At 38.6% G+C, this 19,602-nt stretch overlaps 1 protein-coding gene across 1 annotated transcript in view; it reads left to right on the top strand.

Moving 5' to 3' along the window:
* grin2aa (glutamate receptor, ionotropic, N-methyl D-aspartate 2A, a) overlaps nt 1–19,602 on the top strand; it is a 265,531-nt gene that overhangs the window by 157,872 nt on the left and 88,057 nt on the right. Inside the window, exon 4 of the mRNA XM_037544960.1 lies at nt 14,143–14,257. Within this exon, the coding sequence (XP_037400857.1) occupies nt 14,143–14,257 (115 nt within the window). The remainder of the gene's footprint in view (nt 1–14,142; nt 14,258–19,602) is intronic.

The following is a 19,602-nucleotide window of genomic DNA, read 5'->3' as shown; positions in this document are numbered from 1 at the left end:
CATTCTCATAGATTTTTGTGGTCGCACCAGCTGACTCGCCCAGGCCTGACTCAAAATGACAATTTTTAAATATTTGTATGCAACAATGCGCTGTGAAGGTCTTCATTATGGTGCAATATTCTGCCAACTTGTACTTAATAGCATGTCAGAATAAAAGTCCTTTCTTGTTGGTTCATTCAAGGAAACCAGAATTTACAGACAGGCTTTTGAGTCAGGTATTTTAAGGCTGCTCTGTTTTGCAACCTGTTATTATTTTAATGGTTTTGAACATAAAACAGTGCCAAATTATCTGATGTAGAATGCTATATTTGCTTTTATGCATATATCTTCATTCTTTGCATCCTTTTTTCCCTTTTTTGTATCTTATACTGACGGTCAAATCTCGTTCTCTGCTGTTATTGTTTGCTGTCCAGTGTGGACCAGAGGAGGATGGGTTCCCCTTTTGCGTCTTGCTTCCTCTCAAGGTTTCTTCTTCTCGCTCTTAGGGAGTTTTTTCCTTGCCACTGTCACCTTTGTCTTGCTGGTGAGGGCTCAAGCTTTTTTCTGTAAAGCTGTTTTGTGACACGCCTGCTGTAAATATAAATAAACTTGACTTGACACTAAACTAGAACCTCAGACAAAAATGTAAGACGCACTTCACTGCCCTCTGGTGGAGAATAGAGCTCAGATAGCTCATTGTTCTTAAATGTAAATATGTGTAAGGTACGAGAAAAGCTACATATTCGTTTATTGCTCTATTTGTATGTCACTGCTGTAGGAAGAAAACCTTGTATCTCCATTTTTGACGTTTTTCGTTTTTTGACATACGTTGAGAATACATGTTAGAATGGAGTAAAAGAAATGACCCGAAAAGTCTGGTTCCCTTGACTTCCTTTAAAAGTAAAGCAGGTTTTTTTCTTTCTCCTGTGAAGTTGCCGTTTGGGAGATACGAGGTTTTCTTCCGACAGCAGCCCTATGTGGTGACTGTTCGAGGATTTCAACGTTTAGATTTATCTCTAGTATGAACAGTGAACTCTGAACATCTGCATGGGTCATAAAAAAAGAATCTGTAAACAAACAAACAATAACAACAGCCACCGTATAGTTACTGCACAAACTGTACAGTTGCTGATTGGATCGCAGCCCATTTTGCCATCATTTTATTGTTTTTTTCCCAATTTTTTGATCTTTTCTTCAGTTCTTTTTCACGTATTTTTCAAATACAAAAACATTTGCGGCCTTTTTAAAATTGGCCGCTACTTTTTTGTCCACTCCAACTCGAAAAATTAAATATTGGGTGTGGACAGAAGAGACGAGGTGGCCAGTTAAAGCCTGGAAAAAATCCCAAATATGGGCCAAACTGGGCGTGATTCCTCTCTCTCTCTCTCTCTCTTTCTCTCTCTGTCTCTCTCTCTCTGTCTCTCTCTCTCTCTTTCTCTCTTTCCTCTCTCTCTCTCTCTCTCTCTCTCTCTCTCTCTCTTTCTCTCTCTGTCTCTCTCTCTCTGTCTCTCTCTCTCTCTCTCTCTCTCTGTCTCTCTCTCTCTCTCTCTCTCTCTCTCTCTCTTTCTCTCTTTCTCTCTGTCTCTCTCTCTCTCTCTCTCTCTCTCTGTCTCTCTCTCTCTCTCTCTCTCTCTCTCTTTCTCTCTTTCTCTCTGTCTCTCTCTCTCTCTCTCTCTCTCTCTGTCTCTCTCTCTCTCTCTCTCTCTCTCTCTCTGTCTCTCTCTCTCTCTCTCTCTCTCTGTCTCTCTCTCTCTCTTTCTCTCTCTGTCTCTCTCTGTCTCTCTCTCTCTCTCTCTCTCTCTCTCTCTCTCTCTGTCTCTCTTTCTCTCTCCCTTCTCTCTCTCTCTCTCTCTCTCTCTCTCTCTCTCTCTCTCTCTCTCTCTCTCTCTCTCTCTCTCTCTCTCTCTCTCTCTCTCTCTCTCTCTCTCTGTCTCTCTCTCTCTCTCTCTCTCTCTCTCTCTCTCTCTCTCTCTCTCTTTCTCTCTCTGTCTCTCTCCCTTCTCTCTCTCTCTCTTCTCCCATTCATTGAGGACTTGCTCATGGGCGCTCTCTGCTGTTTTGCACTCATGGTTTTGATATAATGAGGGAAATAGGAAGTGGTCAGGCTCTGCATAAACCAGCTCTGGTTCTACAACATTTCTTAGATCTAATTATTGCCACATATGTGCATTAAAAAGACCAACTGAATGAGCGTTCGCAGGGGGGGGTGGCGGAAGGGAGAGGATGGGGGGTGGGGTGGGGGGGTTGTTCACATATTAATGGATGCGGCTGATTATCGTAATCATCACGGATTTGTTTAATCTGAGTGATGATGAAGCGTGACTGCTGTATTACAGTCCTGTGCAGGTTCTCGTTTACATCTTCAGCTTTGTCAAATAACACATTCTTTACGAATCAAACATAGTCGTGTGCAAAAGTTTGCCCACCCATCTCCTGCACAAATAACATGTTTTGTTGATTTGTGAAAATAAGAGATCACATCCTCTACAGAGACACCTTTCTGCACACTTCACTGCACACTAACTGTTTATTTACTGAGAGTAACATGTTGGGGAAGAAGTGAAAGATGAAGTCTGCCCTCCATAAGAGAGTTCTCTGTAGAGAACATGTTAATTTAAGCTCGATCAGTTTTGTCTGGGAAACCGCTGTAAATTGATTAATTAACAAGAAAACCTATGATTATAATCCAGTATGAATCTGCAGTGTGTGTAGTTTTACAGTCTGACTGTAATAATTGTGGAGTGATTTTAATCCAGTATGAATCTGCAGTGTGTAGTTTTACAGTCTGACTGTAATAATTGTGGAGTGATTTTAATCCAGTATGAATCTGCTGTGTGTAGTTTTACAGTCTGACTGTAATAATTGTGGAGTGATTTTAATCCAGTATGAATCTGCAGTGTGTAGTTTTACAGTCTGACTGTAATAATTGTGGAGTGATTTTAATCCAGTATGAATCTGCAGTGTGTAGTTTTACAGTCTGACTGTAATAATTGTGGAGTGATTTTAATCCAGTATGAATCTGCAGTGTGTGTAGTTTTACAGTCTGACTGTAATAATTGTGGAGTGATTTTAATCCAGTATGAATCTGCAGTGTGTAGTTTTACAGTCTGACTGTAATAATTGTGGAGTGATTTTAATCCAGTATGAATCTGCAGTGTGTAGTTTTACAGTCTGACTGTAATAATTGTGGAGTGATTTTAATCCAGTATGAATCTGCTGTGTGTGTAGTTTTACGGTCTGACTGTAATAATTGTGGAGTGATTTTAATCCAGTATGAATCTGCAGTGTGTAGTTTTACAGTCTGACTGTAATAATTGTGGAGTGATTTTAATCCAGTATGAATCTGCTGTGTGTAGTTTTACAGTCTGACTGTAATAATTGTGGAGCGATTTTAATCCAGTATGAATCTGCAGTGTGTAGTTTTACAGTCTGACGGTAATAATTGTGGGGTGATTTTAATCCAGTATGAATCTGCAGTGTGTGTAGTTTTACAGTCTGACTGTAATAATTGTGGAGGGATTTTAATCCAGTATGAATCTGCAGTGTGTAGTTTTACAGTCTGACTGTAATAATTGTGGAGAGATTTTAATCCAGTATGAATCTGCAGTGTGTAGTTTTACAGTCTGACGGTAATAATTGTGGGGTGATTTTAATCCAGTATGAATCTGCAGTGTGTAGTTTTACAGTCTGACTGTAATAATTGTAGAGTGATTTTAATCCAGTATGAATCTGCAGTGTGTGTAGTTTTACAGTCTGACTGTAATAATTGTGGAGTGATTTTAATCCAGTATGAATCTGCAGTGTGTGTAGTTTTACAGTCTGACTGTAATAATTGTGGAGTGATTTTAATCCAGTATGAATCTGCAGTGTGTAGTTTTACAGTCTGACTGTAATAATTGTGGAGTGATTTTAATCCAGTATGAATCTGCAGTGTGTAGTTTTACAGTCTGACTGTAATAATTGTGGAGTGATTTTAATCCAGTATGAATCTGCAGTGTGTGTAGTTTTACAGTCTGACTGTAATAATTGTGGAGTGATTTTAATCCAGTATGAATCTGCAGTGTGTGTAGTTTTACAGTCTGACTGTAATAATTGTGGAGTGATTTTAATCCAGTATGAATCTGCAGTGTGTAGTTTTACAGTATGACTGTAATAATTGTGGAGTGATTTTAATCCAGTATGAATCTGCAGTGTGTAGTTTTACAGTCTGACGGTAATAATTGTGGAGTGATTTTAATCCAGTATGAATCTGCAGTGTGTAGTTTTACAGTCTGACTGTAATAATTGTGGAGTGATTTTAATCCAGTATGAATCTGCAGTGTGTGTAGTTTTACAGTCTGACTGTAATAATTGTGGAGTGATTTTAATCCAGTATGAATCTGCTGTGTGTGTAGTTTTACATTCTGACGGTAATAATTGTGGAGTGATTTTAATCCAGTATGAATCTGCAGTGTGTAGTTTTACAGTCTGACGGTAATAATTGTGGAGTGATTTTAATCCAGTATGAATCTGGAGCGTGTAGTTTTACAGTCTGACTGTAATAATTGTGGAGTGATTTTAATCCAGTATGAATCTGCTGTGTGTGTAGATTTACAGTCTGACGGTAATAATTGTGGAGTGATTTTAATCCAGTATGAATCTGCAGTGTGTAGTTTTACAGTCTGACTGTAATCATTGTGGAGTGATTATAATCCAGTATGAATCTGCAGTGTGTAGTTTTACAGTCTGACTGTAATAATTGTGGAGTGATTTTAATCCAGTATGAATCTGGAGTGTGTAGTTTTACAGTCTGACAGTAATAATTGTGGAGAGATTTTAATCCAGTATGAATCTGCAGTGTGTAGTTTTACAGTCTGACTGTAATAATTGTGGAGTGATTTTAATCCAGTATGAATCTGCAGTGTGTGTAGTTTTACAGTCTGACTGTAATAATTGTGGAGTGATTTTAATCCAGTATGAATCTGCATTGTGTGTAGTTTTACAGTCTGACTGTAATAATTGTGGAGTGATTTTAATCCAGTATGAATCTGCAGTGTGTAGTTTTACAGTCTGACTGTAATAATTGTGGAGAGATTTTAATCCAGTATGAATCTGCAGAGTGTAGTTTTACAGTCTGACTGTAATAATTGTGGAGTGATTTTAATCCAGTATGAATCTGCAGTGTGTGTACTTTTACAGTCTGATGGTAATAATTGTGGAGTGATTTTAATCCAGTATGAATCTGCAGTGTGTGTAGTTTTACGGTCTGACTGTAATAATTGTGGAGTGATTTTAATCCAGTATGAATCTGCAGTGTGTAGATTTACAGTCTGACTGTAATAATTGTGGAGTGATTTTAATCCAGTATGAATCTGCAGTGTGTGTAGTTTTACAGTCTGACTGTAATCATTGTGGAGTGATTATAATCCAGTATGAATCTGCAGTGTGTAGTTTTACAGTCTGACTGTAATAATTGTGGAGTGATTTTAATCCAGTATGAATCTGGAGTGTGTAGTTTTACAGTCTGACAGTAATAATTGTGGAGAGATTTTAATCCAGTATGAATCTGCAGTGTGTAGTTTTTTACAGTCTGACTGTAATAATTGTGGAGTGATTTTAATCCAGTATGAATCTGCAGTGTGTAGTTTTACAGTCTGACTGTAATAATTGTGGAGAGATTTTAATCCAGTATGAATCTGAAGTGTGTAGTTTTACAGTCTGACTGTAATAATTGTGGAGTGATTTTAATCCAGTATGAATCTGCAGTGTGTGTAGTTTTACAGTCTGACTGTAATAATTGTGGAGTGATTTTAATCCAGTATGAATCTGCAGTGTGTAGTTTTACAGTCTGACTGTAATAATTGTGGAGAGATTTTAATCCAGTATGAATCTGCAGTGTGTGTAGTTTTACAGTCTGACTGTAATAATTGTGGAGTGTTTTTAATCCAGTATGAATCTGCAGTGTGTGTAGTTTTACAGTCTGACTGTAATAATTGTGGAGTGATTTTAATCCAGTATGAATCTGCAGTGTGTGTAGTTTTACAGTCTGATGGTAATAATTGTGGAGTGATTTTAATCCAGTATGAATCTGCAGTGTGTGTAGTTTTACAGTCTGATGGTAATAATTGTGGAGTGATTTTAATCCAGTATGAATCTGCAGTGTGTAGTTTTACGGTCTGATGGTAATAATTGTGGAGTGATTTTAATCCAGTATGAATCTGCAGTGTGTAGATTTACAGTCTGACTGTAATAATTGTGGAGTGATTTTAATCCAGTATGAATCTGCAGTGTGTGTAGTTTTACAGTCTGACTGTAATAATTGTGGAGTGATTTTAATCCAGTATGAATCTGCAGTGTGTAGTTTTACGGTCTGATGGTAATAATTGTGGAGTGATTTTAATCCAGTATGAATCTGCAGTGTGTAGATTTACAGTCTGACTGTAATAATTGTGGAGTGATTTTAATCCAGTATGAATCTGCAGTGTGTGTAGTTTTACAGTCTGACTGTAATAATTGTGGAGTGATTTTAATCCAGTATGAATCTGCAGTGTGTGTAGTTTTACAGTCTGACTGTAATAATTGTGGAGTGATTTTAATCCAGTATGAATCTGCAGTGTGTAGTTTTACAGTCTGACTGTAATAATTGTGGAGTGATTTTAATCCAGTATGAATCTGCAGTGTGTAGTTTTACAGTCTGACGGTAATAATTGTGGAGTGATTTTAATCCAGTATGAATCTGCAGTGTGTAGTTTTACAGTCTGACGGTAATAATTGTGGAGTGATTTTAATCCAGTATGAATCTGCAGTGTGTAGTTTTACAGTCTGACTGTAATAATTGTGGAGTGATTTTAATCCAGTATGAATCTGCAGTGTGTGTAGTTTTACAGTCTGACGGTAATAATTGTGGAGTGATTTTAATCCAGTATGAATCTGCAGTGTGTAGTTTTACAGTCTGACTGTAATAATTGTGGAGAGATTTTAATCCAGTATGAATCTGCAGTGTGTAGTTTTACAGTCTGACGGTAATAATTGTGGGGTGATTTTAATCCAATATGAATCTGCAGTGTGTGTAGTTTTACAGTCTGACTGTAATAATTGTGGAGTGATTTTAATCCAGTATGAATCTGCAGTGTGTAGTTTTACTGTCTGATGGTAATAATTGTGGAGTGATTATAATCCAGTATGAATCTGCAGTGTGTAGTTTTACAGTCTGACTGTAATAATTGTGGAGTGATTTTAATCCAGTTTGAATCTGGAGTGTGTAGTTTTACAGTCTGACAGTAATAATTGTGGAGAGATTTTAATCCAGTATGAATCTGCAGTGTGTAGTTTTACAGTCTGACTGTAATAATTGTGGAGTGATTTTAATCCAGTATGAATCTGCAGTGTGTGTAGTTTTACAGTCTGACTGTAATAATTGTGGAGTGATTTTAATCCAGTATGAATCTGCAGTGTGTAGTTTTACAGTCTGACTGTAATAAATGTGGAGAGATTTTAATCCAGTATGAATCTGCAGTGTGTAGTTTTACAGTCTGACTGTAATAATTGTGGAGTGATTTTAATCCAGTATGAATCTGCAGTGTGTGTAGTTTTACAGTCTGACTGTAATAATTGTGGAGTGATTTTAATCCAGTATGAATCTGCAGTGTGTAGTTTTACAGTCTGACTGTAATAATTGTGGAGAGATTTTAATCCAGTATGAATCTGCAGAGTGTAGTTTTACAGTCTGACTGTAATAATTGTGGAGTGATTTTAATCCAGTATGAATCTGCAGTGTGTGTACTTTTACAGTCTGATGGTAATAATTGTGGAGTGATTTTAATCCAGTATGAATCTGCAGTGTGTGTAGTTTTACGGTCTGACTGTAATAATTGTGGAGTGATTTTAATCCAGTATGAATCTGCAGTGTGTAGTTTTACGGTCTGATGGTAATAATTGTGGAGTGATTTTAATCCAGTATGAATCTGCAGTGTGTAGATTTACAGTCTGACTGTAATAATTGTGGAGTGATTTTAATCCAGTATGAATCTGCAGTGTGTGTAGTTTTACAGTCTGACTCTAATCATTGTGGAGTGATTATAATCCAGTATGAATCTGCAGTGTGTAGTTTTACAGTCTGACTGTAATAATTGTGGAGTGATTTTAATCCAGTATGAATCTGGAGTGTGTAGTTTTACAGTCTGACAGTAATAATTGTGGAGAGATTTTAATCCAGTATGAATCTGCAGTGTGTAGTTTTACAGTCTGACTGTAATAATTGTGGAGTGATTTTAATCCAGTATGAATCTGCAGTGTGTGTAGTTTTACAGTCTGACTGTAATAATTGTGGAGTGATTTTAATCCAGTATGAATCTGCAGTGTGTAGTTTTACAGTCTGACTGTAATAATTGTGGAGAGATTTTAATCCAGTATGAATCTGCAGTGTGTAGTTTTACAGTCTGACTGTAATAATTGTGGAGTGATTTTAATCCAGTATGAATCTGCAGTGTGTGTAGTTTTACAGTCTGACTGTAATAATTGTGGAGTGATTTTAATCCAGTATGAATCTGCAGTGTGTAGTCTTACAGTCTGACTGTAATAATTGTGGAGAGATTTTAATCCAGTATGAATCTGCAGTGTGTGTAGTTTTACAGTCTGACTGTAATAATTGTGGAGTGTTTTTAATCCAGTATGAATCTGCAGTGTGTGTAGATTTACAGTCTGACTGTAATAATTGTGGAGTGATTTTAATCCAGTATGAATCTGCAGTGTGTGTAGTTTTACAGTCTGATGGTAATAATTGTGGAGTGATTTTAATCCAGTATGAATCTGCAGTGTGTAGTTTTACGGTCTGATGGTAATAATTGTGGAGTGATTTTAATCCAGTATGAATCTGCAGTGTGTAGATTTACAGTCTGACTGTAATAATTGTGGAGTGATTTTAATCCAGTATGAATCTGCAGTGTGTGTAGTTTTACAGTCTGACTGTAATAATTGTGGAGTGATTTTAATCCAGTATGAATCTGCAGTGTGTAGTTTTACGGTCTGATGGTAATAATTGTGGAGTGATTTTAATCCAGTATGAATCTGCAGTGTGTAGATTTACAGTCTGACTGTAATAATTGTGGAGTGATTTTAATCCAGTATGAATCTGCAGTGTGTAGTTGTACAGTCTGACTGTAATAATTGTGGAGAGATTTTAATCCAGTATGAATCTGCAGCGTGTAGTTTTACAGTCTGACTGTAATAATTGTGGAGTGATTTTAATCCAGTATGAATCTGCAGTGTGTAGTTTTACAGTCTGACTGTAATAATTGTGGAGTGATTTTAATCCAGTATGAATCTGCAGTGTGTAGTTTTACAGTCTGACTGTAATAATTGTGGAGTGATTTTAATCCAGTATGAATCTGCAGTGTGTAGTTTTACAGTCTGACGGTAATAATTGTGGAGTGATTTTAATCCAGTATGAATCTGCAGTGTGTAGTTTTACAGTCTGACTGTAATAATTGTGGAGTGATGTTAATCCAGTATGAATCTGCAGTGTGTAGTTTTACAGTCTGACGGTAATAATTGTGGAGTGATTTTAATCCAGTATGAATCTGCAGTGTGTAGTTTTACAGTCTGACTGTAATAATTGTGGAGTGATTTTAATCCAGTATGAATCTGCAGTGTGTAGTTTTACAGTCTGACGGTAATAATTGTGGAGTGATTTTAATCCAGTATGAATCTGCTGTGTGTAGTTTTACAGTCTGACTGTAATAATTGTGGAGTGATTTTAATCCAGTATGAATCTGCAGTGTGTAGTTTTACAGTCTGATGGTAATAATTGTGGAGTGATTTTAATCCAGTATGAATCTGCAGTGTGTGTAGTTTTACAGTCTGACTGTAATAATTGTGGAGTGATTTTAATCCAGTATGAATCTGCAGTGTGTCGTTTTACAGTCTGACGGTAATAATTGTGGAGTGATTTTAATCCAGTATGAATCTGCAGTGTGTAGTTTTACAGTCTGACTGTAATAATTGTGGAGTGATTTTAATCCAGTATGAATCTGCAGTGTGTAATTTTACAGTCTGACTGTAATAATTGTGGAGTGATTTTAATCCAGTATGAATCTGCAGTGTGTAGTTTATACAGTCTGACTGTAATAATTGTGGAGTGATTTTAATCCAGTATGAATCTGCAGTGTGTGTAGTTTTACAGTCTGACGGTAATAATTGTGGAGGGATTTTAATCCAGTATGAATCTGCAGTGTGTGTAGTTTTACAGTCTGACTGTAATAATTGTGGAGAGATTTTAATCCAGTATGAATCTGCAGTGTGTAGTTTTACGGTCTGACTGTAATAATTGTGGAGTGATTTTAATCCAGTATGAATCTGCAGCGTGTAGTTTTACAGTCTGACTGTAATAATTGTGGAGCGATTTTAATCCAGTATGAATCTGCAGTGTGTGTAGTTTTACAGTCTGACGGTAATAATTGTGGAGTGATTTTAATCCAGTATGAATCTGCAGTGTGTAGTTTTACAGTCTGACGGTAATAATTGTGGAATGATTTTAATCCAGTATGAATCTGCTGTGTGTAGTTTTACAGTCTGACTGTAATAATTGTGGAGTGATTTTAATCCAGTATGAATCTGTAGTGTGTAGTTTTACAGTCTGACTGTAATAATTGTGGAGTGATTTTAATCCAGTATGAATCTGCAGTGTGTAGTTTTACAGTCTGACTGTAATAATTGTGGAGTGATTTTAATCCAGTATGAATCTGCAGTGTGTGTAGTTGTACAGTCTGACTGTAATAATTGTGGAGTGATTTTAATCCAGTATGAATCTGCAGTGTGTAGTTTTACAGTCTGACTGTAATAATTGTGGAGTGATTTTAATCCAGTATGAATCTGCAGTGTGTAGTTTTACAGTCTGACGGTAATAATTGTGGAGTGATTTTAATCCAGTATGAATCTGCAGCGTGTAGATTTACAGTCTGACTGTAATAATTGTGGAGTGATTTTAATCCAGTATGAATCTGCAGTGTGTAGTTTTACAGTCTGACTGTAATAATTGTGGAGAGATTTTAATCCAGTATGAATCTGCAGTGTGTAGTTTTACAGTCTGACTGTAATAATTGTGGAGTGATTTTAATCCAGTATGAATCTGCAGTGTGTGTAGTTTTACAGTCTGACGGTAATAATTGTGGAGTGATTTTAATCCAGTATGAATCTGCAGTGTGTAGTTTTACAGTCTGACTGTAATAATTGTGGAGTGATTTTAATCCAGTATGAATCTGCAGTGTGTAGTTTTACAGTCTGACTGTAATAATTGTGGAGTGATTTTAATCCAGTATGAATCTGCAGTGTGTAGTTTTACAGTCTGACTGTAATAATTGTGGAGTGATTTTAATCCAGTATGAATCTGCAGTGTGTAGTTTTACAGTCTGACTGTAATAATTGTGGCGTGATTTTAATCCAGTATGAATCTGGAGTGTGTAGTTTTACAGTCTGACTGTAATAATTGTGGAGTGATTTTAATCCAGTATGAATCTGCAGTGTGTAGTTTTACAGTCTGACTGTAATAATTGTGGCGTGATTTTAATCCAGTATGAATCTGGAGTGTGTAGTTTTACAGTCTGACTGTAATAATTGTGGAGTGATTTTAATCCAGTATGAATCTGCAGTGTGTAGTTTTACAGTCTGACGGTAATAATTGTGGAGTGATTTTAATCCAGTATGAATCTGCAGTGTGTAGTTTTACAGTCTGACTGTAATAATTGTGGAGTGATTTTAATCCAGTATGAATCTGCAGTGTGTAGTTTTACGGTCTGACTGTAATAATTGTGGAGTGATTTTAATCCAGTATGAATCTGCTGTGTGTGTAGTTTTACAGTCTGACTGTAATAATTGTGGAGTGATTTTAATCCAGTATGAATCTCAAGTGTGTGTAGTTTTACAGTCTGACTGTAATAATTGTGGAGTGATTTTAATCCAGTATGAATCTCAAGTGTGTGTAGTTTTACAGTCTGACTGTAATAATTGTGGAGTGATTTTAATCCAGTATGAATCTCAAGTGTGTGTAGTTTTACAGTCGGTAGCCAGTGAAATCACTTACATATTACTTTTCCGGACTTCCACACTAATCCAGCTCCAATGGGGCTTCATTTTTAATTAGATAATCAACGCAGTGTATTTTGCGCAGAGGTGATAAACTTTCCAGTACATCTGTAATCAGAACAGCGGATTTTAGAAATCGTGTTATTAATGGAAAAGAGTAGATAAAGTTGCCCCGCTGGATTTAAAACTTTAACTGTTTTTGTAAATGAGGTGTGAGAAGCCTTTTTAGGGCTTTAAGAACCTCCTCATAATGTTGGCGTTCTGTACCCAATCATTTTTTTTTCTAGAACCGTGAAGTCAATTAACATACCTTTACTTTTAATGAGAGTAATGAAGTGTAAGTGTGTGGGAGATGGGCCAGTGCTTCGAAGGTTGGACTGATAGAAAAGGCCGCACCAGATACAGTCGTCTGCATGTTGGGGCAGGTTTGGGTGGCCCGAGTCAAATTACATTGATTTTTTAAAAGTAAAACAAACTTAATAATCCTCCACAGAGGCGTCTGTGCATTTTAAAGCAATATTACCATGTACTTGCTGAATTTAGCATACTAGAAAAAAAAATATATAACAGAGCGTTATATGTGGAGGAGAAATTTCCCCGTTGTGGGACTAATAAGGGTCACATTAAAACACGTGACCTGTGCAGCGGTGCTGGCATATTATATGTTGTATCTTTTATGTTCAATTCGTTAAATTCAGCTAATAAATTAAAATTGAGCACTAATATTTACAGAAAAAGGCCAAGTTTGTTCCCTTTAGAGGACGCGTTCACTTAACACTCAACAAATGTTGTCTGACTGGGGGTGTTCAGACTTCAGTGAGGCGTCTAACGTGGAGATGTGCAGCTCCAGATGCATTACTCAGCACTCTGCCTGCTCACATTAAAACAAATGGCTCATAATTACTGAGAAGCTGCCTCCAAGGCCTCCTTAGGTCGACGGCATGCGGCCTAGTGTGAAAAGTGAAGGGGGGCTACGTGTTCTTTTACGTCTCACACTTAAAGCGATGGAACAAGAACACAGAGATGCACTGAAATGTCAGGAACCCTGTCAGATGTCCACACATCTCCTGTTCACTGCATATTTATTTGTCTCCCCTCTGGTTTCTGACAACCTTTACACCTCATCTGTCACCCTCTGTCTGTCTCTCTGTCTCTCTCTCTCTCTCTCTCTCTCTCTCTGTCTCTCTCTCTCTCTCTCTGTCTGTCTCTCTGTCTCTCTCTCTCTCTCTCTCTCTGTCTCTCTCTCTCTCTCCCTCTGTCTCTCTCTGTCTCTCTCTCTCTCTCTCTCTCTCTCTTTCCCTCTCTGTGTCTCTCTCTCTCTCTCTCTCTCTCTCTGTCTCTCTCTCTCTTTCCCTCTCTGTGTCTCTCTCTCTCTCTCTCTCTCTCTCTCTCTCTCTCTCTCTCTCCCTCTGTGTCTCTCTCTCTCTCCCCGTCTTTCTCTCTGTCTCTCTCTCTCTCTCTCTCCCCTCTCTCTCTCTCTCTCTCTCTCTCTCTCTCTCTCTCTCTCTCTCTCTCTTTCCCTCTCTGTGTCTCTCTCTCTCTCTCTCTCTCTCTCTCTCTCTCTCTCTCTCTCTCTCTCCCTCTGTGTCTCTCTCTCTCTCCCCGTCTTTCTCTCTGTCTCTCTCTCTCTCTCTCTCCCCTCTCTCTCTCTCTCTCTCTCTCTCTCTCTCTCTCTCTCTCTCTCTCTCCCTCCCTCCCTCTGTGTCTCTCTCTCTCTCTCTCTCTCCCTCTTTCTCTCTCTGTCTCTCTCTCTCTCTCTCTCTCTCTCTCCTCCTTTGGAAGGGACGAGTGGCATTGACAAATGCGGATTTCATACGATACTAATAATATCCCTGGCAGATTTTTCATCTTTGCTTAATGTGACATCTGATTTAGGTCAGTCGTTAGTTTTTGGATGGGTCATTAATTCTTCCTTTTGTCTTCTGCCCCTGCACGTTTCAAACGACCTTCATATATTATGTTGATTCTTTTACGTATAGAATTAATATCTGCAGCACTCAGAGCGTTTTTTCTTCCTTTCTTCTCGTCCTGCTGTGGTCAGAGATGGATTTGGACTTCCTGCTCTATTTCTGGGTGTCACCGGCTCTCTGTGTGTGTGTCCTGCAGGTACATGATGAACGTGACCTGGGATGGCAGGGATTTGTCCTTCACCGAGGACGGATACCAGGAGCATCCCAAACTGGTGGTCATCGTGCTGAATAAAGACCGAGAATGGGAGAAGGTAGGGGTGTTGACCTCTGACCTCATGACGATTTGTTTACGATTCATTAGGAAATGATTCGGTGCATCGTGAATATCAGATTTTTACCCTGATTCAATTACGATTCTTCTGGAAATGATTCTTTGCATGAAATTGATTTCTTTTCTTAAATTTTGCAGTGATTTAATTTATGTTAGATTTCGCCGTGATTCAATTGTGATTCTGTACTAAATTATTCAGTCTGTCGTAAGATCTTAAATTTCATTACGACCTCTTTATTTTTTAAGAAATGATTCAGTAATTCATGAAACAGTAGATTTCACCATGGTTCATTTACAGTTCTGTAGGAATCGGTTCAGTTCATCGTGCAATGAATTTTATTACATTATTACATTTTATTTTATTATTGAAAATCCTTAGAATCCTCCAATGATTCAGTTCAGTTGGATCATCGAGCCTCAGCAGGATTTCATATTATTCCTTAGGAAATGATTCAGTGCATCATGAAATGCCAGATTTCATCATCATTAGATTCACATTCGATCTTGACAGGTTAATAGCGATTCAGTTCATAGTGAAATCTTATATTTCTCCTCATTTCAATCCAGATTGAATTACAATTCTTTGAGAAACAATTAGGTGGATCAAGAAATCTCAAATTTTAATACTATTTGATTCTAAATCTTTAATAAGCAACTCAGTGGATCATGAAATCTCAGATTTCCTCCTGACTTATGTTTGATTTGATTATGATTCTCTAGGAAATTATTCAGTGCATCGTGACATCTCAAACGTCGGCATGATTCGATTCAGATTCGATTAGATTACGATTTTTAGGTACTGATTCAGTGCATCATTAAACCTCGGATTTCACCATGATTCATATTGATTCAATGTGGCCACTTTTAAGAATTATTTCTAAAATTATTCCTCATTTATTTTTGAACAAATGTGATCTGAGGAACGATTCGCAGACAGGAATACAGATAATAGATGGATAAAAACAATACACCATGCACCAACATCTGTTACGATTTTTCTTTTATTTTGCATCTGAAAGTGTCCTAAAGATGTTATTTTGGGCAGAAATGACCGCTTTGGTGCTTTATTGAAAATTCTTAGAATTGAATATTATTGATTCCAAACTTCTGAAATTGATGTCGTTGAATCTGCCTCTTCAGTTTGATGCATCCCGCTGTATTTCACAGCCCTAGTTGCTGCTGCTGCTGCTGCTGCTGACCTCTTTACCAGCACCATTACAATTTCATTATAGCTCCTTCAAGCAAAGCGTCATTAACAACTGTTCACACGATATTGGTGCCCATGAAGCCGCCATTTTAATTACAGCCTGGAACGGTGTAGAAGTGTGTCAGCGCAGTAATTACCTCTCCGCTTCGGCCGCACGTTGCCAGATATTGCAAATTCAGAGTTGTAATTAGGCCTTTGGTTTTTTTGAGAGCTCAACCCACCCAGGTTTGCACTTGAACATGAACAGCCACATGTTAAACAGCACATACGGACACAAACACACAGCCAGGCCTCCTGTTCTCTCAGACAGGCTCCGTACAGTGAGAGTCTAATTGGAAGAGTGAAACAATGGAGGAATTGATTTGTGTGGACTCTGCAGCTCAGTCAATATTGGTAGGAGGCTTAATTGGCAGGATTGGACCCTCACTGTGAGACGCGGCCACTTATGAAAAGCATGATTTCACGTTCGCGCCGAGCGGTCCACTTCATCACGGTCGGAGAGACGGATATGATCACAGGGACTGTGGGAGTTCACGGACGCGACGATTCTTCGCGAGGAAGAGCCACAAATTGGTGGTTTGTCTTAATATCTGCTCTTCTGGCTCGTTAAGCCGCGGCTGTCTGACCGATACCTTATTGGATTTGTGGTACTGTTGGGTAAAGTGTGCTAAATTAGACCCCAGCGGTAAACCTTGAGCTTCGCAGACCATGTTTGGAAATCTTCTTTGTAGAGAAGCTTTATGTTTTTAATGCTGTAATGTTTGACGGGCCTTTTTTCTCGAGGAGCTCACAGACTAATAAGTTCAGCAAACACATTCCTCTGTTTCTCTGGGCCGGTTTATGTCATGTAATGTTTACACTGGTCCTCCTTTTGTAGAGTTTGTCTCCAACCCAGATGACGTGGTAGATTTCGGGCTGCATCAAAACTGGGGCTTCAAATAGAAATGATTTTTAGAGTAGATTAATCTGTGTGAGAATCACTCGGTCACTTTTATTCACTTTCATTCTCCAACTACCTCGTGATTCAGTTCAGATTCAGTTTCCTTATGATTCTTTACAAAGTGATTCTGTGCATCATGCAATCTCAGATTTCATCATGATTTGATTCAGATTAGATTTGATGACAATTCTTTGGCAAACAATTCACTGCCTCATGAATTCTTAAAATGCAGCAATTCATATCAGATTTGATTACAATTATTTATGAAAAGTGCATCATGAAATCTCTGATTTCACCATGATTCCATTCAGATTCAATTCCATTATTATGATCCAGTGTTTCATGAAACCTCAAATTGTTTTATGATTTGATTCTTGAAAAGAAATTATAAAAATGCTGCACTAACCTTTTTTCACAATAGCCTTAAACTTATATATTACAGTGATCCTTAATGTTCCTATGCACTGCAATCTGACTGTGTGGATCATATGAACATTATAGAGCTTTTTAAATGAAACAGTAGAAGCCGTATCGCCCCCTACGCTTCCTGTAGTGTATTACAGTCTGTCAGAGCGACTGTGTGGATCATATGAACATTATAGAGCTTTTTAAATGAAACAGTAGAAGCCGTATCGCCCCCTACGCTTCCTGTAGTGTATTACAGTCTGTCAGAGCGACTGTGTGGATCATATGATCATTATAGAGCTTTTTAAATGAAACAGTAGAAGCCGTATCGCCCCCTACGCTTCCTGTAGTGTATTACAGTCTGTCAGAGCGACTGTGTGGATCATATGAACATTATAGAGCTTTTTAAATGAAACAGTAGAAGCCGTATCGCCCCCTACGCTTCCTGTAGTGTATTACAGTCTGTCAGAGCGACTGTGTGGATCATATGAACATTATAGAGCTTTTTAAATGAAACAGTAGAAGCCGTATCGCCCCCTACGCTTCCTGTAGTGTATTACAGTCTGTCAGAGCGACTGTGTGGATCATATGAACATTATAGAGCTTTTTAAATGAAACAGTAGAAGCCGTATCACCCCCTACGCTTCCTGTAGTGTATTACAGTCTGTCAGAGCGACTGTGTGGATCATATGAACATTATAGAGCTTTTTAAATGAAACAGTAGAAGCCGTATCGCCCCCTACGCTTCCTGTAGTGTATTACAGTCTGTCAGAGCGACTGTGTGGATCATATGAACATTATAGAGCTTTTTAAATGAAACAGTAGAAGCCGTATCGCCCCCTACGCTTCCTGTAGTGTATTACAGTCTGTCAGAGCGACTGTGTGGATCATATGAACATTATAGAGCTTTTTAAATGAAACAGTAGAAGCCGTATCGCCCCCTACGCTTCCTGTAGTGTATTACAGTCTGTCAGAGCGGCTGTGTGGATCATATGAACATTATAGAGCTTTTTAAATGAAACAGTAGAAGCCGTATCGCCCCCTACGCTTCCTGTAGTGTATTACAGTCTGTCAGAGCGACTGTGTGGATCATATGAACATTATAGAGCTTTTTAAATGAAACAGTAGAAGCCGTATCGCCCCCTACGCTTCCTGTAGTGTATTACAGTCTGTCAGAGCGACTGTGTGGATCATATGAACATTATAGAGCTTTTTAAATGAAACAGTAGAAGCCGTATCGCCCCCTACGCTTCCTGTAGTGTATTACAGTCTGTCAGAGCGACTGTGTGGATCATATGAACATTATAGAGCTTTTTAAATGAAACAGTAGAAGCCGTATCGCCCCCTACGCTTCCTGTAGTGTATTACAGTCTGTCAGAGTGACTGTGTGGATCATATGAACATTATAGAGCTTTTTAAATGAAACAGTAGAAGCCGTATCACTTCCTTTTTTTAAAACTAAAGGTTCCTAAATGTTTTTTGGCTTGGACGTCTTCTTTAAGTATGTTCACACTCACACAAGTCATTTATGAGAACCATCCAAATCATGACAGTTGTTCTTCTCTGGCGTCGCTCAAAGGAACCTTTTCTGGCTCTTTTATGTTGAATATTGTAGCAGAGGAATGTTCAGGTATGAGATCATTTCAGATGAAAGCTCTGGCTGAACGCAGTCGTGAGCTTTAGCCGCTCCTGAGCGCGGTGCCATGTGAGGTTTCCTTTATTTCCCTTTAGCCCTGCAGACCTCGCTGTGTTTGGGGTTTGATGGGACCATCAGTGGCAGATGGCTCAGTAGCAGGACTACACGCTCTATAAATAACACCACAACTCTCTCTCTCTCTCTCTAACTCCTTGTCCTACCTCTGCCCTCTTTCTCCAACTCCTTTCTCTGTTTCTCTGTATACGTTACAGGCATCGCTGATGATTGTGCTAGTAATTGATTCATATACTGATTATTAAATCACGTCATCAGAAGAAAGTAGCAGTATAGCCTTTCATAACTAAAATAATCACGGCTTTATCTCTCTGCCTGTCCTGATTTCCTCGCCACTGGCCGCTGCGGACAGCCCTACACGGTCCTCTTGACTTTTTTGTGTTGTGCTGACAGCTGCAAAGATCAGCCCGTTTGTGATGCCAAATTGAATCCACATGAAAGTAATTACATTAATTAATTCCATGTCAAGTTGCTGCTTGTTGATGTTGATTAAAGCAGAACAAAAACGGGAGCCGGGTGCCACTCGGGCTCAACGCAGAGTGAGATTTTGCTTTGTTTTCACTCTGGGAAGCACACAACAGAGAATGGGATATACAGTGTGTATATATATATATACATACCCCGATCAGGCGTAACGTTCTGACCGCCTCCTTGTTTCTACCCTCATTGTCCATTTTATCAGCTCCACTCACTGTGTGAGCACAAATAGCACAGAGCAGGTGCTATTTGGGTGGTGGATCATTCTCAGCAGTGTTAGTGTATGCTGTGCTGGTACGAGTGGATCAGTTTTTAGACATTGTGTCCACTCACTGTCCACTCTATTAGACGCTCCTACCTTGTTGGTCCACCTTGTAGATGTAAAGTCTACGACGACAGCTCATCTGCTGCTGCACAGTTTGTGCTGGTCATCCTCTAGTCCTTCATCAGTGGTCACATGACGCTGCCCACATGACGCTGCCCACAGGACGCTGCCCACAGGACGCTGTTGACTGTTGCATAAACTAAAATGAGTAACTGTTGAATCCTAAGGGTTAAAATGTGCCGCCCCACATTGTGCTGAGG

This window comes from Pygocentrus nattereri, chromosome 14 (assembly GCF_015220715.1).
Source record: "Pygocentrus nattereri isolate fPygNat1 chromosome 14, fPygNat1.pri, whole genome shotgun sequence".
In the NCBI taxonomy this organism is placed as follows: Eukaryota; Metazoa; Chordata; class Actinopteri; order Characiformes; family Serrasalmidae; genus Pygocentrus; species Pygocentrus nattereri.
The sequence above is the reverse complement of the archived record's forward strand: the minus strand, read 5'-3'. Positions and strand labels throughout refer to the sequence as shown.